Source organism: Miniopterus schreibersii (assembly GCF_964146895.1).
Source record: "Miniopterus schreibersii genome assembly, chromosome: 12".
NCBI lineage: Eukaryota > Metazoa > Chordata > Mammalia > Chiroptera > Miniopteridae > Miniopterus > Miniopterus schreibersii.
This window is the reverse complement of record NC_138112.1, coordinates 71,930,819-71,955,021: the sequence shown is the minus strand read 5'-3', so window position 1 is coordinate 71,955,021 and position 24,203 is coordinate 71,930,819. Positions and strand designations below refer to the sequence as shown.

At 59.3% G+C, this 24,203-nt stretch overlaps 1 protein-coding gene across 2 annotated transcripts; it reads right to left on the bottom strand.

The window, feature by feature from the left end:
- Positions 1–718: 718 nt before the first annotated feature.
- On the bottom strand, positions 719–23,160 carry CTTN (cortactin). 2 transcript variants are annotated; one of them, XM_081152666.1, is made up of 16 exons: positions 23,071–23,160; positions 20,639–20,725; positions 20,429–20,502; positions 18,115–18,244; positions 16,257–16,367; positions 15,405–15,459; positions 14,450–14,560; positions 12,848–12,958; positions 12,235–12,345; positions 10,245–10,300; positions 8,493–8,562; positions 6,353–6,501; positions 4,682–4,777; positions 3,574–3,745; positions 2,416–2,487; positions 719–2,018 (listed from the first exon to the last, which is right to left on the bottom strand). In XM_081152666.1, the coding sequence occupies exons 2-16, from the start codon at positions 20,723–20,725 to the stop codon at positions 1,882–1,884; spliced, it is 1,542 nt and encodes a 513-aa protein (XP_081008792.1). In that variant the 5' UTR covers positions 23,071–23,160; the 3' UTR covers positions 719–1,881. The 2 variants fall into 2 exon arrangements, with proteins under 2 accessions (XP_081008792.1, XP_081008793.1); XM_081152667.1 differs by having other exon boundaries at positions 4,682–4,771.
- Between the last annotated feature and the right edge of the window lie 1,043 nt (positions 23,161–24,203).

The window sequence follows — 24,203 nt, the reverse complement described above, 5'->3', positions numbered from 1 at the left end:
GCCTCGCGCCCGGCCCTGAGGGCGTGGCCTTCAGACCCCCACGCCACTCCCTGCACACAGGCCTGAGGGCTGTCCACCAGGCCGCGTGGGAAGTAGTGGGGTTCAGGCTCCAGACACTCAGGCCACATCCCAGCTCGGGGGCTCCCTAGCTACCCGCCAGGGCCACTGCCTTGGCGCCGCTGGGAGCACCTGCCCTCCTACCCCCAGGGGCAGGGCCACTCAAATTACTTGTATTCGCGGATAATGGTTTGGCTACAGACCACGGAAGCCCCATCGAAAGCCACTTAAGCCATAGCCGTGTGGCTCCGTGGTTAGAGCCTCAGCTGCAGACTGAAGGGTCCCGGGTTCGACTCTGGCCAAGAGGATGTACCCCGGTTGCAGGCTCCATCCCCGGAGGCAACCAGTTGGTGTGTCTCTCTTCCGACGTTCACCGTGCCCGAAGGAAAGGAATCCTTCAGCTGCACTGTGACCCCCAAACAGGCTCTGAGAATGGTAAGTCAGAAATGACTTTAAGAACAGCGTTTTCTATTTTGCTTGGAATCCGTGTCCAAAAAACTGGCACCTCTCCTAACGAAAGCACCTCCAAGGAGCACCGGGGGCTGTTCCAAGGGGACCCTTAGCTGCTCAGAGCTGACAGCGGTGTTGGGGTCAGGGAGCTGTGGGAACGGACGGTGCAGCTGCCCCCGCATAGAACAAAAGGACCAAGTGCCAAAGCAAATCAGCAGCACATGGATCAAAAAAAGTTTATTTTGAATGTTTAATTTAAAAAAATCATACCTATGAGGTGAGCTACAGAAAGTCAGACACAACTGCATAGAAACCCGACCAAGCAGTGGAGAAGCGGAGGCTGCAGACATATCCTGGAAAGGAAATTTGCCGATGTCCCAACACCACGCTCTCCAGGCACCCTGGAGACAGGCTGTGCCCCTGGGCTCTGGGGGGGCGACAGCTCCGCACACCGGGTCCACGGGGCTGCCGTGGGAGTGTCCTGGGTCGGAGCAGCACTCATTCACTTCCTGCTTTTCGCCACGTCAGCCATCAAATTTTACTGTCACTTAGGTTGATACTTTGGCAAACAGAGCTCACTCCCCTTACGGGAAGAGCTCCTGGCAGTTTAGGAGAGAAGGCACCTGCGTCCTGTAGCCAAGTGGCCGTTTCCACACAGCAGACACGTGTCCGAGTGACATGAGCCCAGCACAGGCCTTCAGGCTGGGCGTCCTGTGGGCCTGGAGCTGGAGCCCCAGGGACGGCAGTGTTTAAGGAGCTGGGAGACACTGCATCTCAGGGACAGGCGGGGCTCAGCAGCCCTCTTGGTGTCCAGGGCGTCAGGAGGTGAGGGACGGAGGGCAAGACAGGGAGACGCAAGACAAAAGACCAGGGGCGTTACTAAACTCCGGTCCTGTGGGATTTCTCGGGCGACAGGTCCTTCCATCCGATGCTGAAGCTCATGTGCTTTCTAGAATTCCCTCAATTCACAGTGTCCACCAGCCCCTCCCTCCTCCAAACATGGAGACTCGAAAGGGACCCCTTCAGGGACAGTGACTCCTGCCTGACACCCACACAGCAGTGGTCAAAGCGCCGGCGGTGAAGTAGGTCTCATTTGTCCTGGGGTCTCCCGCTGACCGTGGGGCGAGGACAGCATGTACTCAGAGGAACTAAGGGCCCCAAAGTGGCTCCACGTGATAGTTTGGCAGAAAGGAAAACACCTCGAGTGCATGGAAACGATCCCAAGTCCTCCCAGGAACACGATTACAGTATATTAGCAATTTCTGCGGCATAAACTCTCAACAGCATCAGCAGAGTATTAAATATAAAGCAACATGGAGCCTCCCTCCCCCCGAGCCCCACGCAGGGCGTGGTGGCAGCCGGCCACGGTGGCGCCTACTGCCGCAGCTCCACGTAGTTGGCCGGGAAGAGCCCGTACCTGCCCTTGCACAGCCCACGCCACCAGCCATCATCGATCATCTCGATGTTGGTGATGATGTCGTCGGGGTCGAAGGAGATTTCGTCATCGCCAGCTAGGGAAAGGCACAGAAAGGACGGTGAGAGGACGGTTCCCTGCTTGGCCGGAGGAAGCAGCCCAGTGGCCACCAGCCTGGAGGGTGGAGGGTGCCTTCCTGAGGGGCTGGGTCCTTGGTTTGGGGAAATTTGCACTGGGGTCATTAGGGGATATTGGGCACCCAGGTTACTACAACTTCAGACCTCAAATGCTCAGAGAAATACAGGGTAACAGATGTGTGCGTGTGTTTCTAGATGGAGAGGTGGAATTTCTGTAATTAAAGTTATTTCAAAGTAAGTTATTTTTTAAGGATTATACTATTTTTTAAGGATTGTACAAAAGTCAGATTTCTGAGATGAGTGGGCCAGCCAGGAGTGTAGCCGGGACCCGCCCCGCCCATGTGCCCCTCTCCTCACCAGCCTGGTAGTCATACAGGGCGATGGCCGTGATCCCCAGGTCGTTCTCATATTCATCATAGGTGTTTTCCTCTAAAAACAAACAGAGACAAGATCTGAGAGGACTAAATGGTCCCAGACATTCTCACCTTTTTTTTTTTTTTTAAATATCTTTATTGATTTCAGAGAGAGGAAAGGAAAGGGAGTGAGATAGAAACATCAATGCTGAGAGTGTCACTGATCGACTGCCTCCTACACGCCCCTGACTGGGGATGGAGCCCGCAACCCGGGCATGTGCCCTGACTGGGAATCGAACCCCTATCGCCTGGATCCTGGGTCGATGCTCAACCGCTGAGCCACGCTCAGCTGGGAAACATTCTCACTTCTGAGGCTCGTGAAGGTGGGGAACTAGCCAGGTAGGAGACTCGCCACAGCACTGAGCACCCCCCGGGAAGGCAGACTGTGGGGCGCCAGGTGCCTCCAGCAGCAGATGGACCCCAGCATTGAAGGAGCAAAACCCCCCGACTCCCGACTCCCAACTCCAACACCACCAGGTACATATAATTTCCTTGCCAGCTTTGAGTAGAACTGTTCAATTTTAACATCTGGCCCTTTCACAAGGGCTGCATCGTGACAGGTAAGTGGAAGGGGAGACTAGGATCCCGGGCCTCACGTCACTCTCAGGGAGAAGGTGAGCACCTTGCTGACACCACTGTCTGCTACCCAAGGGAGTGACTGGGCCTGTGATCAACCTGCACTCACAGACCAAAGGAAACGTCATCTTAAAATGAGACTGGTCTTAGTGTTCGTCCAGCTGAAGCATCTATGAGGATTTCAGAGCGTATGAATCACCTCTGCAGACCAGGGGGTTCACTGGCTTGAGCTGGGCTCTGGAAGACGCCCTGAGCTGCTACTTTAAGGGGATAGCAACAGAAGCCCCTCCTCCCTGCCCACCCCTGCCCAGCGCCCCCAGCACAAGTGGAAAGCTTCCAGGAACTCTCCGGAAGGCTGCGCCAAGCCCCCAGGGGTCTAGAGCCCATGCTGGCAGGAGATGCAGGCGCTGCGGGCACAGGCAAGGGGCAAGCCTGTCATTGGGAAATGGAGACAACCTTCCCAGAGGAACAGAGGCAGAGTGAAACAAAACAGGGCCCCTCCCCAGCCTAGCAGGCGCCCCCGTACCTCCTGGGTAGTGGCCCGGGGCCTCTGCGGGTTCGTAGACTGCCTCGGGGGCGTAGGCCAGGCCCTGCTGGCTGCCTGCCTCCTGGTAGTCGGTGGCCTCCCTGCTGTACATAGGCTCGGGCTCACTCACAGGGCCTCTGCAGCTCGGCTCAGCCTTGAATGAAGCTGCATCCTGGGGAGAGTCAATGGGACGTCTCACGACCTGTCACTGACCTGGGTAACTGACACCTCACTGTCCCCAAGGCACTGAAAGAACAGGCAAGGGCCTGAGGGGTGGGACCTGCTGACACTCAACCTGGGGCCAATCACAGAGGGTGCTGTGGAGACCGGATGCACCTCCTCCTGAGTGACCCCCACACCCAGCGCCCAAGTCCTGCAGTAACTGAGACCACGGCCTGTCGGGAACTGATACCAGGTCACAGCCAGTCTGGCCTGGGCAAGTGTGGTCAGTTCCTTTGCAGGTCTAGGACCTCTGGGGCCGCCAGGCCCTCAAGCCCGAGAGCAGCTTCACAATGTCACCCAGCCTGCGGCCCCAGGGCTGTCCTACCAACCCTCAGCGCGGTCAGGGAGGGACCAACGAGTCAGGAGCAAGTACAGGTCTCGGGGGAAATCCACACTGTGGTTCACACGAGTGCGACTCCTGAGCTCCGAGGGCAGTTCTCAACTGCTCAGTATCCACAGTGGCTATGTGGATGGAGGATGGGGTTCAGGGCATGACCGGGGCGAAGAACTCCTAGGGACCCCACTGTGGGTGAGAGCGCCCGAGGCAGGTGGCTGTCCCTCAGAGACCAGGAGAGCATGTCCCTGGGACGTGCAGTGGGCCACAAGGCACCAGTGACAGGACTGAGGAGACAGGGCATTCGGGGGGGGCAGAGGGAGCGGAAACTGGAGGCCAGCGCGAGGCGCGGAGGCCAGCAGGGAGCGTGGCCAGAGCTGGAGCAGTGGGGGGCAGGTAAGACAAACACAATCACATGACCAGGTGGCGTCAGGAGACCTCACTGGGGGACAGTGGGCCGGGTGAGGCGGGGACCCTGTCCACTGCGGCACCGAGCTGGGAAGGGTGTCCCTGGGGAGTCAGACTCACCTGCAAACTGAGTGATACACTAACCTCATAGATGGGGCTGGAAGGCTGCCTCTCCTGCACCGGCTGCGGAGTGGGGGACACTGGCGGGCTCTGCCTCTGGGCTCGGGCTTGCTCCTGCAACTGAAGCAGCAGTGGTCAGATGCTGCCAGGCCACTGGGTGACCCACAGGATTCTGGAAGCTCACACCTGAGCCTGACGCAGGCCTACTGCCAGAGGGAAGGTTTTAGGAGCAAGTCTGTGGTGAGCCCCGCGGTGGGGCGAGCACTCTCCAGAGGCCCTGAGGCCGCAGCTCCCGCCACCACACCACCCTGGCTTGTGTAAGGTGCGGTCAGGAGGCGACGGGACTGTACCTCGTAGCTCCGAGCCTCGCCCACACCCAGGGCAGGTGACTCAGATGGTGAGAGGTGGGACTCTGGGCCGATGCTACAATGAACTGAGATTTTTGGGACTTTAAAATGGAGTGAATGTATTATGCATGTAATGGACGTGAATCTTTGGGGGCCAGATGGTGGACTGTGGTGGACAGAACAACAGCCTCTCAAAGACACTGACATCCAATCCCAGGTCCTGTGACTACGGTGTCACATGGCAAAAGTGTCACACGCAGACGTGAGGGGACGGTCTGAGGCGGGAGGCGTGTCACCCGTCACAGGGCGATACAGGGGGAGGCAGGTGGTGACAGGCAGGCTAGGACACCCAACGAGAAAGCCAAGGCTGGCAGGGGCCGCGAGCAGAGAGTGTGGCGCCTCAGGAGGCTGGGAACGCCTGGGGAACAGGCTGTGCCCTGCCGCCCCAGCAGCAGCCGACTCCTGTCAGAGCCGTAACACGACAGAGGGGTATCGCTTCAGGTCACTGTGCGCGGTCATCGGACGCAGCAGCACTGGGCCAGTGCTGACGGCAGCAACACTGATTCTTCTCCAGATCAGAGTTGAGGAGACGGGTTCGAGAGCAGGTGGGTGGCCCGCCTGGGGACACGCGCCAGGGAGCGTCCTTTACCAGGCTCCTCTCGTGGGCTGTGGTGGGGCTGCCCCACAAAGACACCCATCCCTGCGGCTGGGTCAGGCCTGCGCTAGCAGGACAGTCAGACTCTTCACGTGGAACCGTAAGGGTCCACGACCTGGGGCAGGAGAGTGTTTTTTGTGTCGGGTTTTTTTGTTGTTTTTTTGTGTTTTTTTTTTCACGACAATGAGAAAACCACAGCTTATCTCACATGCAGGGACCTTAGTCCGACACTGCATTTCGCTCGCACAGACGTTTGCAGGTTCGGACATGCTCAGGGGCCTGAGAAGAGGCCCGCGTCTTGGACGGTGCGTGTAGATAAAGCCACCGTCTGCCCGGGCTCCCGACAGAGCACGGGAGGGGGACGACGTTCTCTGGAAGGGGCTGTGCCTGGGCGGGCCCCGCATGGGCCCAGGAGGCTCCTAGTTCACACCTGAATCCTCTCTGAGGGCCTACGGCGGCAGCTCTCCCGTCCCCGGGGTGCAGAGACCCCTCCGGAGCAGGGCCGGGAGCCCCGCCATGAGCGCCTGTGCGCGAGTCCCCGGGAAGCCCGGGCGTGCGGCCGGAGCTCCCGCACAGCCGCGCCACGTGCAGGCGGCGGACCGAGAACCAGGCCCGGGAGGGCAGGGAGGCGGGCGGGCGGGGCTGCACACAGGACACTCCGGGGAGGGGTTTGGGGGCCGCGGCCCTACTCACGTCCAGCTGCCGGCGAGCCTCCTCCTGCTCCCGCCTCTCCTTGGCCATCCGCTGCGCCCTCTCGGCCTCCGCCCGCCGCCTGTCCTCCTGTTCCTTCTCCTTCGCCAGGTTTTCGAAGTTGGCTCTGATGTTGCTGGTCTTGGTGTTGGCTACGGCGGGGAGGGGAGGAGAGATTTCCCTCTGCCCTCAGACGCCACCAGCGCCCAGGACGGACAAAGCCCCGTGCAGGTTGACCGATCCCGCGGACACCAGGCAGCCCCAAGCCGACCAACAAGGGAGCCGCCCCCCAGCTGCCGGCGTCCGGCCCCCCTCCCACGAACCAGCCTGCAGAGACGGGAACCACGAGCCTTGCACTTGGCATATTTTATATTCCACACATCACTGTGTTCCAACCACACGCTCCAGAGGGAAAACCCAACTCCCCAAGGCGTGCCCCCGAGCACCCATCTTCTCCTTTGCGGGTTGACAAGGGGAGGGTGTACACACAGCTGCCCACGGGAGGCTGGGGCCTCAAGGAGACACGTCTGCGACTCTGGGCTGCAAGCTGGGCTCCCTGACTTGCACAACTTTGGGATGGGTGTTTCCCCAAACACACACACCACCTCTCAAGTCAAGAAAAACAGCCCCAGGACTTGCTGTGGACGGGAAAATTCAGGTTTCAAGCAAAACCTGATGCAGAAAGGTCGTATCCACTCCTGCGAGCGTGACAATGTCCCAGTGTTATTTAGCACCCACGGTAACACTGGTGATGGTGTCACTGAGTGCAGTGTATAGCGAAACGAGGCTCAACATCTGGAGGTCAGCATAGCGCCGAGACCCAGAGTTTTCCAAATGACAGTACGTGTTACAAATCGTCCCAAGCAGGAGACACCCTTGGGACACCACAAGGGCCCCGCCTGGGGCCATCGGAAGACCACCCGAAGGGCTCTGCACAGGCTCTGGGAGGCCCTTCCAAGGGTGTGGAGAGCCCATACCCTCCTCCAGCAACAGGCCGAGTGCAGACGCAGCTGCAAATAGGTGAGTGTCCCCGGTGAGGAGGCTCACAGGACGCAAGCCAACGCCACCTCCTGCTCCTCTCGTTTTGTAGTGATTTTTGCATAAACAGCATTACCAATATGAGATGGTTTTACCATTTTTAAATTAAGCAAACTTTAAATTCTTCTGTTTAAATTCAGAGCCAGCGCCTGGCCTGCGTGGCTCAGCAGTTGAGCATTGACCTGGATCTAGGAGATCAAGTTTCGATTCCCGGTCAGGGCGCTTGCCTGGGTTGTGGGCTCGATCCCCGGGGGGGGAAGGGGGCGTGCAGGAAGCAGCCGATCACTGACTCTCTCTCACCACTGACGTTTCTATCTCTCTCCCTCCCTCTCTTCCTCTCTCTGAAGTCAATAAAGATACATTTAAAAATTAACTAAATAAATGAACTCAAGCCCAGCAAAGATCTAGCCATCACGCACGTACACAGAAGCTCTCTGGGACCCTTGACTCCTACGCTCACCCCAGGGTGCTGCGAGCACGGGGCCTGAGAACTGCTGGCCATAGGCGGCCACAGTCAACACCACGGGGTGCTCTGCTTCCTGGTTTTAATTTACCACTTTACACCACGTGCAATGTTTCCCCAACTACACGGTGCTCTTTAGGGTGCAGCCCCTGGGACTGAACTGTCGCCCCACAGACCCTGGACAGCAGGAGGCCTTCCACACAGCAGTTACCTCCGAGAACAGACCGTGTGACCTGGTCCTGGGCCTCACTTGAGCAGAGGAGAGCAAATCCAGTCACTTGTGGCAGGGGTATCCTAGCCAAGGCTCAACGGCTCTCTGGTTCACTGCCTGGCTGGGGCTGCAGGACTGGCCACCCCCACCCTCCAGAACCTGGTCCCAGAGGGGAGGAGGCCTCTGTGGACCTGCCATTCGCCCAGCTCCACTTGGGAAAGCACCCCCCAAGCTGGCCCACTGCTAGGGAGCTGCCTCGGGCTGAGTCTGAAAGGTGCCCTGACGTCCATGCAGTATCCATCAGGGGGAATCAAATCTTCCCGGGGGCCATGCAGGGCAGCGGTCACCCGTGCTCCACCTGCTCCCACCCACATTCTCCCAACTGTGCCCTCCCCTCAGCATCCCCATGGGACACCACGGCGCTGGCTCACCTGCTTCAACAGGGATCGTCTTCTGGTAGGTGGAGGGCACCTTGGCAACATCCTCAAAGGTGGAGGCATTCTACCGAGACAGGACCGGGAAGTCAGAGGGCACGCTTCCCTCACACCGTGCAGCGTGCAACCCTGCGCCCACGCTGAAGAAAGCCCACCCCAGACCTTCCAAAGGACCAGCCAGGGAGCCCACGGGCTTCATATCTGCCTCTCTGTCTGCGAATTAACCGAGGTGTGGAAAAAGTCCAAGATATGCGTGCAGGTGATCACAAACATCAGAGTCAGAACAAGAAATCCACCTCTGTGGGGGGTGAACAGGCGGGGGCCCCGCCGATCTCCAGGACCTGGACTACTCTGCAGGTGCTATGATGGGGACACACACACCTTCCAGACCCACCAAGTGGATGACACCAAGACCCGGGCAGTCACCACACCTCCCTAAGCCTCAGGCTCCCAACTGCACACCAGGGACATGGGGTGGGGGGAGAGGGAGGAGGCACAGGGAGAGAGACAACCTCGCTTGCAGGATTAACGAGGCTACACCACACAAGACGGCCCACACGCTTCCTGCCACAGCATCACAGGGAGGCGGTTCTGTTCCCGCCACTGACAGAAACCAGTCACAGCCACGTGGGGCCCTTCACCTCCTGCCTGAGGCCCCCACTCTGTCTTGGCCAAGGCCACCTCCCAGGAACCACACGTTCCTCACACCGCCCAGGTCTCCCTCCCTACACCTCGCCAGGATGTTTTGGTCTCTTCCATCTGCAAACAGACTCACTCCTTCGGCCCTGATCACCCAGACTACTCCAGGAAGTGGGCCAGAGCTGGCCGGCTCCGTGGCTCCCCGCCCCACATGGTCCGGGACCCTGTCAGCCAGCCTCCCCCATGAACTTCCCCTCAAGACCTCAAAAAATGTCCTCACCAGGACTGCAAGGGCCACACACCGTGCGCCCAGACGGGATGCCACCAGCAGCACTGCCAGGCCAAGGTGACCCTCCCTCCTCCAAATGCAGCCCTTGGACCAGCACTGCCAGACCCTGTGGGCAATTCCGACTCCTCGCACCAGCCCACCTGCTGTGGCTCTGGGTCCCTGGCCACTCCGCAGGCCCCTGGAGGCCCAGCCCACCCCTAATCCAGCTGCAGCCTCTCACCTACCTGCCCCACCCACGGTGGACTCACCTTATCGGCCCTGCCCCGACCAAGTGCTCAGCAGAGGCCGCCCCTTCACCTGGATGGTCCTACGCTTCCTCTTCACCCCACCAGGCCCACAGGCTTCACCACCCACCCTGCCCAAGTCCAGGCTTCCCTCCCAGGCCACCTTCCCCGTCCCAGCATCACTGCACCTCGCAAACCACAGAGCCACCTTCTACCTGGGGCCACGGCCTCGAGCTCCGCGCCCCCACCCACGTCCACACTGCAGCAGGGCCTTCTCAATGGGGTCCACCCGAGGCTCAAACTTCACAAAATGAATGGAAGGCCTGCAGGGCCCCGGGGATGGGTCCTACCAGCTCCTCACACCCACCACCTCGGCAGCGCCACCCTAAAGCCCCCCAGCTCCTCAGCATCGCACTGTCCTGTCCATCAGCTTCTTACCAGCAGGGTGACGACACCCCGCCGACTGAAACATCTGCCCTTCTGAAAACACAAGCCCGGCGCCCACCTGAGACCACGCCCGGGAGAGCGTCGACTCCAAGCGCTCTGTGAGCCCCGAACCTGCCGGCAGAAGCGCTAGGCTCTGGGCTAGAAACTCACCTTGTCCATGCGGTCCTTCTGCACCCCGTACTTCCCGCCGAATCCTCTGGAGTAGTCTGAAAGGTGCACAACACAAACTCTCAGGGCAAGGACAGGACGGGCGATGGCAGGGGCGCGACAGGCCCAGAAACAGCTGGAAAACGCACCCGCGGGAAGAGGGGCGAGAAGCACCCACAATGCGCCTTCCGCATACCACTCAGACGTGGGAGAGGAGAGGTGGGCATGCTCCCCAGGGCTCTGAGGGACAGTGGCCCAGGGGACGCGCTGGCCCGGCAATGAGCCCTCCGCCTGCCCGCCCTGTCCCCCAGCCCACCGCTCTGCGAGCCTGGGAAAGGCTCAGCCGCAGGCTTCCTCTTGCTTTTTGAAAGGAAGTCCAAGGGCCAATTCTACCAGGGAAACACTATGTGACAGTCACACCATCCTGCGGTACTGACGCCACGTGGAGCCACGGCCATCACCACGTGGTCGTGGGACCAGCCTGAGCGCGTCCGCCTGCCCTCCCCGTGTCACGTCTCTCCACGGCGCGGACAGCCGGGGGCGGCCTGCAACTCAGGGCCGCGCGTCTCCCACAAGTCCAGGCTCTGAAACACAGGTCCCCATTCTGACGGCAATTAAGTGACCGCTTGAAGGGAAGATGCGTCCGCCACTTGGACGACCAGCCTACACACCCAGAAACGTCCTGTCTCCTGCAGCCCTGTGTGCCCCCCGCTGGGCTCTATGAGAGGTCACAGAGGTGGTGCCATCCAAACACGAAACAGAAATGCCTCCCGCCCGGAACCAAACACACCACAGAAGAAACAATGAAACCGCCCGGAACGGGCCTGCACCAGGCCCTCGCTGCCGCAGTCCAGACCCGCGGCTCCGTGGCCCGGAGGCAGTAAGGCGGCCTCCTCGATGGCCTCGGAGTCACGGTCAACAGCGAGACCTGCTGCAGGAGGCACTGGGAGATCAGGCAGCCCACTTGAAATCGGCCACGATATGGGGCTGGAATGACCACATTTCACACCAAAAAAATCCCAGAGGTGGTGGGGAGACGTGAATGGGAAAGAAGGGTGCCAGTTACTATCGATCCTGCATAAAACCCCATCGACAATGCCCAGGCGCCCCGACAAGTGACCCGTCACTCGGGGGCTGGGCCGGGAAGTCTGTGCTGGGCGTGGCTGCACTGCAGGGGCAGGGAGGGTGGAGTGTGGGCACGAGCACTGTGTCCTGCTGGGACTCGGGCTGGACCAGTCTCTAGGAGCAAGGGCAGGAATCTGACCCATGGCTGAGACGGCAGCTCTGCAGAGCACAGGGACTACAGAGCCAACCCCCGGGGTCCCTGTCACGGGTGGGCTCACGAGGTTAATGGACGAACTTAACATCTGAACACTTCTGCCCAGATCTGAAATCGGGCTGGGAGCCGTGTTTGAAACAATCCACTAAGCTAGTCTACACTGCGAGGTCTTTCTAGGGTCCTGCCCATGCTGCAGAGAACACGCCTCTAGTTGTGCAGACAGTCTCGTCGCACACAGCCTCACACGGAATGTCACCAGCCCCACTCCCGGCTGCTGGGACGTCTGGGCGACACCGCGCCCCCAGGGACAGGTTTCGTTCTGATCAGAAAACACTCTGGGTAAAGAGTGTGTCCCTTCACAGGCTGCAGCACACGTATCACCAAGAGCTCACGGCCGGGGCACTCAGGGCCCTCTGGCTGCATGGAGAGCAGAACACAGCGCCCCAGGGACACTTCGGCAATGACTGTGTGGGACTGAAGGTCAACAGTGTGGGACAGAAGATCAGCCACTTCAGTGGCCGAAGTCTTCTCAAAACTGGGGGAGGCAGACAACCCCAAACATCAAAGACCACCCCACTGCTGCAGAAACACAGCACGAACATGCTGGGCACGGCGCGGCTCAGGTTCCTCGGCACAGCAGGGCAGGCACGGCAGGAGCCTGCGGAGGAGACCAGCCAAGCCCGGGCCCCGAGCCCGAGCGGGAGAGCGCGGTACCTTTCTGGGAGTCGTGCAGCTCTGGCTTCTCCTGGTGGTCCCAGCCCAGCGCACACTTGTCCTGTCTGTCGGTCTGCACTCCAAACTTCCCTCCAAAGCCCTTCACGTAGTCTACAGGCACAACAGAAGGCCATGAGCTCGGGGCAGGGAGAGAGCATGTGTCCAGTGCACCGAACACAAACACCCGCCTGAGCCCGCCCTCCGCTCCCAGGGCCGTGGCCGAACTCTGGGTGACACAGAGGACCTCCTGTAGGAGTCGGGAAAACAACCTCACCTGTGACCTCTGTCTTGTAAATAAACAGACAGGGGCCACATGGGACACTCCTAGGCTTTGACACTGCCACGGCGTCACCATTTACACACACAGATGTGCCACATGACCGTCACCACACGCAACACCCTGGGTGTCAGAGCCTGCGGAGCGGACACGTGACGTCTATGCGGCAGCTGCGTGGACGCGCTGCTGTGAAGCTCGGTGTCTAACTGGGGGCGTCTCCTCTGAGGCTGCTGACAGGCTGTGGGCCAGGTCTCAGGCCAGGTGACGGCTCGTCTCCACCCAGCCGAGCCCTATCGCGCCAGTGCTGCTGGGGGCAGTGAGGTAAAGCTGGGGCACCTTTCTGGGACTCGTGCTTCTCGGTTTTGCCTTGATACTCGAAGCCGACGGCGCTTTTGTCCACCTTGTCTTTGTCAATGCCGTACTTGCCCCCGAAGCCTCTGGAGTAATCTAGAAACAAGAGAGTGCTGTTTGCTCACCAGCAATGACACCAAGGAGCACGCGTGGGGCTCAGCAGCCTCAGCAGACTTTACCACTCAATTAAACAGAAGTCGCTCAGGCTCACTGAACAATCAGGGAGCAACACGGGAGGTACTTCAGCTCCTACTTATGTGAGATACAAACAGGAGCAGCAGCGACACAGCAGGTTAACACCTGGGGCATCTCTCCTTCCTCCCTAAAGAGGGCATGAAACGACCGCTCAGCACAAAGCCCGAGATGGGACAGGCCACAGCGGCAGGCTCTGAGGCTCGTGTTTCACCAACTGAGCGGGCAGGTGTGCGGGTGCGTCACCGGACAGGACACTCAGAGCACCTTCCTGCGACTCCCAGGTCAGTCTACTCCGAGCCACGTCATGGAACGGCTGCTGCCACACAGAGCACACTGCACCGTGGACGCACGAATGGGGCAGAGCACCAGGGTCAGAGCCCTTCTGAGGGCTGGGGGCTGCCTCGGAGCCTGAGGCTCGCCCCAGCACGCTGGCCTGTGCTCCCCCACCTCCCGGAGGCAGCAGTTACTGTTCTAGGGTCACAGGAGAAGCCTGAGCGGCACTGACCGGGACCTAACTGCACATCCTGGCCCGCAGTGCACACCCTGGGCCAAGGAGCACGGGTTCCAGGAGCGACGGTGCAGAGCGCAGGCAGTGGCTGCAACCCCGGGCTGAGGAGCGGGCAGGTGGCAGGTGGGCGGGCAGAACAGTGACCCGCAGCAAACTGGAGGCTGAGTGGCACCTCAGGCCAGCTGGCCCGCTGGGTCCTGGACAAATGCTTGCTGGTGGGTTTCCCACAAATGGTTTTGTTTTTCTTTTAAAAAGAAATCTGGACTTTTAAAAAATAGGAGTGATTAGTTTTTAAATGCTGGAAATTATTTTAAAAATGTGAACGTGCAGGACAAGGACTCGAATGCTGAGCACGACCCAGCCAGCAGGAGCCCTGTGGGGACACAAGTCCTTCAGTCCCCACAAAACAGCCCCCAGGCACAGTTTGTAACTGACCGTCGACTGGCCTCAGGGGGAAGGGAACCAGCACGGTCCTCGGGACAGGCTGGCACAGCTACCACCGTTCTAGAGTCAGGGTCCCCCGACCAGCAGTTCCATTCCAAGGAACTTGTTCTTTGAGTACAGAACACGGGATGTAAGATGCAAGCGTGAAAACAGCCACTGCAGGCAATTCACAGCATCAAAGAACTGGAGAGAACCTGAGTTCTACACTCAAGAGAGGGCAGGTCAAACAGGAGATGGAACCATCCAACAGACGACTAAGCCATCGGTAAAAACAGGGTGAACCTGCTCCGCTGACCTGGAAGGAAAACAAGCTCACACTTAAGTCAAAACCTAGTGAGCACGGTGCCCCCGAGGGGGACCAGGAGGACACTCCCTGGTGTGCCTGTCCGAGTGCATGAGACGCAGGCAGAGCCCCCCTCCACCACACGGCATGGACGCACCTTTCTGGGATTCATGTTTCTCTGTCTTGCCCTGGTAGTCGAAGCCCACGGCGCTCTTGTCCACGCGGTCTGCCTGCACACCGTACTTGCCACCGAAGCCACTCGAGTAGTCTGGGGAGAGAGGAGCCCGATGGCAGGAACACCATCACTGCGGTTCCACTAGGTTGGGGTCCAGCTCACAGGAGGCCACCCACTGTTCCACGAGTGACGCCAGGCCCCTCAACTGTGTGCACAGAAAGCTACGCAGGGGCCCCCGCCCCACACGTCCATGCCGGGCTGAACGGCTGGAGTGTTCACACTGGAGAGTCCCTGGTCACTCGATCACACACAGGAGGCAGGAGGAGCAAAAACCCCTCAAGAGCTCTGGGGAAGCAACATGCTTGTGTTTTAAAGAAAGGCTGAGGGGAGCAGGGCTAATACAGACGAGCCAGTGCCAGGCCGGGCATGGCACAGCAGCTGAGCATCGACCTGGGATCCAGAAGACTGCAGTTCGATTCCCGGTCAGGGCACAGGCCCGGGTTGTGGGCTTGATCCCCAGTCAGGGGCATGCGGGAGGCAGGTGATCACTGACTCTCACCATTGATGTTTCTCTCTCTCCCTCTCCCTTCCTCTCTGAAAACAATAAAGACATATTAAAAAAAAAAAAAAGAGCCAGCACCGTGCTTAAGGCCTGTGTGCACAGCAACACCACTGGGGACAGGACAGGAGAGCTCTGTTCTCCAGCCCTGGGCGGGGGAGCCAGCATTTTGCCCACAAAGTCAGAGAGTGACCTTCTGGGGGGCCACGCTACTCAGACGCAGGGCGTCATGGGAGCCGCACAGTGGCAGCAGGTGTCAGGGCCCCATGTGCTGCGCGGTGGGACCGCAGGGTCACACGATGCCGCGTGACCATCCCATGAGAGACGCTCCCCAGGAAGGGGCCTCGGGTGGCGAGTGCGCCTCCGCCTCCACCTCACCTTTCTGCGAGGCATGCTTCTCAGTCTTCCCCTGGTACTCAAAGCCCACAGCCGACTGCAGGGAGAGAAAGGAAAATGCACTTTTAAATGCCTCCCAACGGTTACTGTGAATCCACAAGACCTAAAAAATTTTAAAATGCGAACACCACAGCTTCTGACCCATCACTCCCAAAGCCACACGCAAGCCCAGTTAACGCCCAGAGCACCGACGTTTTCCATCTGCGCCCCACACAACACTCCAAGCCCGGCGAGCCGCCGAGGCCAAGCTGCACCCCGGCGGCCTGTCCTCCCCAGGGCCACTGTTGTGAAGGAGTTCATGGGTTTCAGCCCCTCAGGGCCCCTCGAGAAGACCCTCCCGGGGCACACACTCCCCTTGCATTAACACTGACCACAGGAACAGACACTGGGGGTGTCCCCATGCACAGCCCCAGGAGACAGGCACTAGCTCCCTGTCTCAGACCACAACAACGGGCAGCCAGGCGAGGGTGTGGACCGATATCCCGCTCCAACACCCAGGCCCGCAGCGCAGCATCTAGACCCGAGCACAGCGCCAGGAATGACCTCCCAGTACCCTGTGGGCTTTGAATGCCACCTGTCACAAGTGACATCCAGGCAGGGAGGGACAGAAACGGTCTCACTGGCACATTCCCGGACAAATCTAAGGTGCCCGGGTGCAGCCAGCCAGTCACCTCAGAACCACAGGGATGAGAGCCCCGCAGTCCCAGAGCCAGAGGCACCTCACGTAACCCCAAGGGGCGCAGAGGACACCACGTGGGTGTTGGCAGCGAGTGCTGATCTAGGGAGAGTTGTCCCCTCGCCCTCCCCCAGCCCTGCTTCCCACGACACACTCACCTGGTCAACTCTGTCCACCTGGACACCGAACTTGCCTCCAAAGCCCCGGACGGAGTCGACCTGCGAGCAGTGCTTGGAAAGCTTCGACTGATACTCGTGGCCGACGGCCGACTGCAACAGGAGCAGGAACGGTCTTAGACGCCACCCATCGCCACGAGGGACCCTCCCCCGGGGGAGGTCTGAGCAGGACAGCCCCGTCGCCGTGTGGGTGTTCCTGCCACGCGAGCCGACGGCCGGCCATGCGCTGCGGCAGAGGGGCTGCGGCCTGTGTGCCGCACTGGACTAATCCCCGGGGGTGAGAGTACCTCCCCGAGCCGTCCGGGGACCCGTCGCATCAGCCAGACGGTGGCTCTGGGCACCGACGAGACGCTCATGCAAAGCTGTCACGGTGCCAGGCCAGGCACAGGGGAGGACTAGTCTCAGCCCCTGGGCTCTGTGGGAAGGACAGGACAGTGTGGCAGCGGCAGTGGCACAGAGAAGCGAGGGGACAGGCAGCCCAGGCTCCTGGGGCGGGCTCAGCAGGAAGGCTTCTCGGACAGGGAGGCCAGAGTGGAGGCGCACGGGGGTGGCATCGCCCAGCAGCAGGGGCCGCAGCGGCAGCGATGTGGCTGTCACCAAGCTCTTCCCCAACACGTCCTTTTTCCAACCCAGACCCGGGGACCCCACTTCTACTGAAGTTCTCTTTGCTCTAAGCCCCCCGGTCCCGTGAGCACAGGCCCTGTGGGGCGGGAAAGGCTCCTGCCTCCTTGGTTCTCTCACTGCCCTCAGCACACGGGGGTTTTGCCCGCTGGCGCCAAGAAAGCCCCCAGACGCTATTTTGGTATATGTGCTCCCGAAGCAAGCACACGCCAGACCCTATTTTAGGACTGAGATGACTCTGCTCCCCACTGTCCCGGCCTCAGCACCGAGACGTCTCCAAGAGTGACAGCCACACGGTCCAAAGTCCCTGTCTCCTTCCTGCAGCTCACTCCTCATCCGACCCCAGCTTCGGCTAATTCTGGACATGGTTTGGGGAGCCCACAGGCGCCCCACACATCCGCTCTGTGGTGACAGTGCAGAGCACTGTGACACAGCTCAGAGGCTGAACCCGAGCCGCACACGAGGGACAGGCGTGGAATTTCAGAGCAGAACCCGACACCGGCATCCTCCTGCCACAGGTGGGAGGCAGCCTCTGCGGGTCAGCCCAGCTCGCGCTGCTCAGGCCGGGGCCGCCTCCACCGGGAGCAGCAGAGCGTAAGGAGCTGCCGACTGGGGGAAGACGGCCGACAGCCCCCTCTGCCCTCTCTCCGCAGGGACGCCAGCCTCCCGAGCTGCCTGTGCCCTGTGCTGCCCACGCGAAGCATTCAGCCAACTCTGCCACCACCATGAGCTGGCACTCGCCTGGCCCCGGTTCACACACAGGGCGTGCTCTCCCCTCCGCCAGGCGGGCAGGGACATCAGGCCACAGGCCGGGCCACCCCTGGAAGGTCACCGAGTGCACGAAGGGTGTCGGTGTGCCTGTTGGCTGCATTTTCACCATGAACAGGGCCCCAGGTCTTGTTCGGGTCTCCACCCCATCCCTGTGTGGTACGATTTAAGGGGCACTGACCAGCGCCTGCAGCCCAGGTGCCTCTGGACCACTGTCCTGGTCCCAGAGCTGGGCTCCTGCAGCTCACCCACTCCAGCACCTCAGACACGAGAGCGTCCCAGCAGCGGGAGCACCTTGTGAGCAAGTCGGGTGACGCAGACTCTCAGCAAATCTCCTCCCCAACCGATCGACTCAAAACTTAACCTGACGAACGGGTCTGAGTGACAGCTCTGCCACCCAGGTGAGATCAGAGCAGGCCAGGAACCCGGCACGCAGCCGCCAACCACTTACTTTGTCCATCCTGTCCTGCTCCACGCCAAACTTCCCTCCATAGCCGTGCGAGGCTTTGGGTCCTGTCTCCAGTTCCTTCTCCTTGAGGCTCTGGTGCTCCTGGTACACGTGCTCCCTCAGCTTGTGGATGCTTCAGGGGAGGGCAAAGCAGGGCAGGGCCATCAGACAGTGTGCACGCTCCCCCCAGGACGCACAGGACAGGACCCACCGACCCAGGGCCTCCCACCCTGCCCTCACAGTGCTCTCCTCGCGGTCCTGCCAGCGGGCCCAGGTGCGTGGCCACTTTAGGGAACCAGATCTGCACCCACACGGGTGTCCCTCACACCCCCGAAGGCAGCTCCCCTGAATGTGAACTCTCCTTATTTATTTCACATGGAGAAAAGCCTCTCAGCTTTACTAGGTAACTGGGTCAGGAAACCTAGCTCTGTGGGTCGCCCGGGCAGAGGAGGGAGCACAGTCGGGGCCCTTTCCCCAGGTATCCTGGGACACGGCTCGGAGCCCAGGGACACAACACACTCAGGTGGCCTCTCTTTGCCTGAAGTAGTGCAGCTCTTTATATGCTCAAAGGCGCAACGGAAGACTTTCAGAGCGTACAGTCTAAGGGCCACTGTTTACTGAGACGCCAGGCACAGGGAAACAGATGGTCAGATGTGATCAAAAGCCACCCGCCAGGAAGCCCCTGCAGCTGTCCCTGTCGGGAGGCCCCCCGAGGGGCCCGAAGCTACCTCCCATAGGGCCTTTCTGCCCTGGGGACGCCAGGCCCACACCTCCAATACCTGGACAACCCCACAAGAGTGACTAAAACACGGCAGCTTAAACACAACTCAGGCCCTCAGCAGCAGGGGGAGGAAATTATGGCTCCTAAAACCCTGGAGGGACCCAGGGCACCAAGGGCTGTCCTGCTGCCCCACGCGGACTCTCTGAGATCCAGCAACCCAACCCGTCCTCCCCAGCCTGCTTCCACGCCATGGGGAGCAGAAACGAGACAGGAACGGGTGACTCAGCCAATTCCGGAGTTGGCCTAACCGCACAGCCAAGGGCCCAGCACTGTGCCAGCCCCGAGCAGCCCCCAGGCCCAGTGCCTCTCACCACCCCAGCCCCTGAACACCCCAAAGAAGCTTCCGTGCTGCATGCGAAGTGCACAGCGAGGCTGGGATGACCCTGTGTCTGAGGCCGCACCGCCCACGCGGGTGACTCACTGGGTCCACCTCAGGCCAGAGCAGCCTCCTCATGCTGCAAGGGCCTCGGGGCCAACTGAGACGGCTCTCCCTCCACCGACTCAAGCAGGTCTCTGGGCAAGAGACGGTGCCCTCGGCGAGGGAAGGGGGCGTGCACACTGAACCTGGGGCAGCCACAGTGGCGGTCTGGTGCTTTTTTTTTAACCTTCACCCAAGGATATTTTCTCCACTGCTTTTCAGAGAGTGGGGAGGGGAGAGAAACATCGATGTGGGAGAGAAACATCCATCGGCTGCCTCCACCATGCACCCCGACCAGGGATCGAGCCTGCGACTGACATACGTGCCCGTGGCCAGGACCCTTCAGTTCAAGGGCCAACACTCCAACCACCGAGCCAAACCGGCCAGTCTGGTGCCTTTTACAAGTCCCTTCTACCTGCACCTCCCGAGGTGGCCGTTCAAGCCAGTGCCACGTCAGGAACAGGGACACGCTGCTTGGTTCTCCTGAGCTTTGCATGAGAACTCGATGCTTCAGCTCACAGTCCTCAGTGGACAATGATAAAGTAATAAAATTTGTGAAAATGAAGGCGGCGTGCCAGGTCTCAGACGGTAGAAATACACGTCCCGGGTCAGAAACTTGCTCTCGTACCAGGGGCTCAGGCGAGTGTGAGCCCTGAGAGAAGCCACAGCAATGGACGGGGAGGCTCGAGCTGTGAGTGCATATATGCACGCACACACGTGTGCACACGCACAGCATGCACACAGGCACACACACCACGTCTCACACCCGTCTACTCTAGAATCATCGGGTCACAGGAGAAAACAAACCAGTCCGAGCACAGGTGGGTATCGCGGTCAACCAGGCGGGGGACTCCTTTTTGTCCCTCAGACCTCACTTCCCACCGAGGTTAAGAAAACTCTTACTTGCCCGGCCGGCGTGGCCCAGCGGCTGAGCATCGACCCAGAATCCAGGAGATCGCGGTTCCAGGCCCGGGCTGCGGGCTCCATCCCCAGTGAGGGGTGTGCAGGAGGTAGCCGATCAATGACAACTCTCATCACTGACGTTTCTCTCTCCCTCTCCCTTCCTCTCTCTGAAATCAATAAAGACGTATTTAAAAAAAAGAAAAGCAAGCTCTTACTTGATGTGCTCCTGGTGCCCAGACCCCTGCACGGTTTTGGCGCCCCATCTCTGCTCTTTCTCACTCACGTCGTTCTGAAAAAAACAACAAATGGCAAGTAAATCCCAAGGCCTGGGCTGTAAAACAGACTGACTGGGAACCACCCAAACAGAAACCTCGGGAAGTCACGTTCAGGAAAACGGACGTCAAGGTGGCCCGCGGGTGACTCACAACGAAATCGGGGTCGGTTTCCCAGTCGTCGGCGCCCCCGTCGTCCTGGGCGATGGACACGGCGTGGCCTGCCGAAGCCTTCCACATCTGCGGGGCAGCGCAGGGTCAGGGGGCGGGGGTCAGGGAGGCCACGCACACCCTCCGCCCAGAACTGCCACAGCCCTGAGACACCCGGAGGGCTGGGGCCAGGTGACCAGAGCTGCCCTGTCATCCCTGAGCCTGAATGACAGGGTGGAAACATTGTGACACAGGAGGACGCAACAGTGTAGCTCTCACGCTTGTCTGGGCACCAGGAATATACCAGGAATACCCTGGCTTCAGCCCCAGTGAGAAAACTGTCTGGAAAACCAGTCACCTGCCCACTTCCCTTCACGAGAAATCCAGCTCTGTCCCACTGTGTGTCGTGTTGTGACAGCTCGAGCCGCCCCACTGTGAATATACTGAATGTCACAGGGGTGAAATATCATATTACAGGCATCTTATCACAATTTAAAAAGAGAAAGCACCCGGTTTGATTTCAAGTATTACTGGAAAAGTAGCCATGAATTTTTCTTTTTTTGTTTTGTTTGTTAATCCTCACATGAGGATATTTTTTCCATTGCTTTTCAGAGAGAGGGTGGAAGGGAGGAAGGAGGGTGGCAGAAGAGAGGGAGAGAGAAACATCGATGTGAGAGAGATACATCGATTGGCTGCCTCCCGACCGGGGCCGGGGATGGAGCCTGCAACCCACGTACGCACCCTTGGCCAGGAAATCGAACCTGCAACCCTTCCCTTTGCAGGCCGACGCTCTAACCACTGAGCAGCACCGGCCAGGGGAGCAGTGAGTTTCTTAACACAGACTCCACAGGCCAGTGAGCACGTCAGGCGGGAAGTTATCAGAGGACTGCTCTGCCGTCTGTCTCAGAAATACATGCTGACGGTTCCTATGCCAGGCAGCCTGGCCTTCCCCACGCGTGAACTCTAAGGTTTCATCTTGTTCGGAGAGCAGTGACACAGCTCCCCCTGAACAGAGCGATTCTGTCCGTAACCACACACGTATGCGAGAAGGGACTCATTTTCCGCAAAGGCTCTGATAAACCTCATGCAGGCCAGGCAGCGGCAGGCGAGCCGGTTTAAGTCAATCACCAGGAGCCCCACGGGGTGTCTGAAAGGAGGGCGTCCAGCTCAGACTCCAAGTGGCCCCTGGCGGGGGCTTCTGTGCTGAATGAAGGCAGGACAAAACCCCTCACAGCCTGACAACCTACTCCCACCCCACCTGCTCCAATGGGTCTCCGGTCCGAATTCAAGGTGGTACTGAGCGAGAATCAGGGCACCGCTCTCAGATTTCCAGATGCGATTCCTGCCGCCGGCACTGGGCAGGGAGTCACCTGGGCAGGGAACCGGCAGCTGATGGTAGGGCAGGACCAACAAAGCCCTGTCTAGGCCGCTCTGCCTAGGTGTCCCAAAGCTCGAGACTCTCCCAGGTGTGACCTGCTACTGACAGCATTTTAGAGCAAACAGACTAAAACCTCTGCTTGGGAGGCACCCCACTGAGCCCACTGACAAAGGAAACAACAGCTGCCCGAGTTCGATGATCTGCCTGCAGTGTCTGTCTCCCCAGGTCACCTCAGCCCTCCCCACAGGGGCCTGGATGGGGGCTGTCCACCTGCGGGGCGTCAGCTCCTCTACATAGTTCCAACTATTAAGGACAAGGTCAGACCAAAAGACCAGAGTCTCTGAGGAGGCCACATCCCTGAGGCAAAGGTGAAAGCCGGTGACTCTGCCTCCTGTGTTTTCACTTATCAGGAAAATAGGAGCAGAGCCCAACCTTCACTGAGCTTGCTGGAAGCCAGACTCACTGTGGCAGGCGAGCAGGTCCCTGGCGGCCATGCCTCGTGGCCCCTCGCACCTCCCACGGAGCAGGGACAAGAGGCTGGACTGCTTCCTGTTCCCCCCCTCAAGGGTCTCTGCAACCCCCCCTTCAAAACCACGGGCCATACTTGGAACTTGACTTTACTTTCCTTAAATATATATATACATATATGTATATTTATATATATATATGTTGTTGTTTTTTTAATTGATTTCAGAGACAGGACGGGAAAGGCAGAGAGAGAGAGAGAAACACCAATGATGAGAGAGTCATCGGTCAGCTGTCTCCTGCACACCCCCGACTGGGGATCGAGCCCGCAACCCGGGCATGTGCCCTGACCAGGAACTGAACCTCGATCTCCTGGTTCATGGGTCAACTCTCAACCGCTGAGCCACACTGGCCGGCTTGACTTTATTTTTTAAACGAGGAAATTCGTGAATATGACTGTCCGACCTCTGCGAACCCAGTGGTAAAGCACCAGCACCGCTCCCTGTTCTCAAGATGGGGCTACCTGCCCGCCCCGGAGACAGGGTTTACTCGCCCACTCGGGACCGGCAGTACCCGCGCACAACATACACACCTTTCTTTCCGGTGGGAGATGGGTGGCTGCTCACAGAACTCTGTTTAAAAGGCAGTGATCCAACGAGGAATCCCCGGGCATCTGGAAACAAGTCCGTCTGTGACAAGATTACAGGGTAAAAGCTCAGAAGGGCCTCAGCTGACAGCCGCTCCGGGTAAACAGCTCCAAAACTCTCCCAGCGAAGGAATCTACAGAGAAATCTCACAGCAGGGTGCGAAGGTTTGAATTTTACTAATAACCAAAGAGCTCGAGGCTTCTCAGACACACTGAGAAGCTCCCAGAACTGTGTAGCTGTGTGTGTTCTTTGGGCAAACCGACAAGACCGCCCCCTTGCCAGCACATGGCCCGTCTGCTATAACCCGGGAGGTTTCCATGTTCCCTTCACTCAAATGTATGGCATTGCTAAAAATAAAAAAAAAACTATCCCTGCAAGCTTACAGAATACTAACGTGAAAAACTCCCTGCAGGGATCATGCGTGGCCAGGAGAAACCCAGCAGCATGACAGCTCCAGGGACGTAAGAGTGGGGTGTCTCGGGGCACAGAGAACTGGCTGCATTTCCAACATGCGGATCTGGTTACTGTGCAGAGATCAAGGCTCCGACTCCCCAGGGCCACTCTCCCCGCCTCTCCCACAAGCTAACGCACGGCCCTGGCTGGGCACCGCACTGCTGGGCCGTGCAGAGCAGGTAGAGCTCCCAGCTCCCAGCACGAGCCGTCACAGGCAGCTTGTCATGAACCGGCCACTACTGGCCGTCCCCACACTCAACTTCCTGCCCAGTTCCTGACCCACGACTCGCTCCTCCTCCCCCCACCCCCCCCAGTCCCTTCTGGAAACCCGGACTTGTGTGGGCTGCTCCGTGTGTCCTGGGCACAGCCGTGACTACTATCACCAGCCAGCACCTACACTCGCCAGGAGCCACCAGTGACAGGCTCAGTTCTACAATAATTTATTGCCCTCTCGGTATTTTAAATTTAAAAATAAAAATCTCAAAAATAACTGAAAAATGAAAACCTTGGGTACTTTTTGGATCCAAAGACAACGCCTCCGGACCCCTACCTCACACTATCTGCAAAAATTCGCTCAAAAGTGTATCAAAGGCCTAAATGTCTGAGCTAAAACTATTGAACCCTT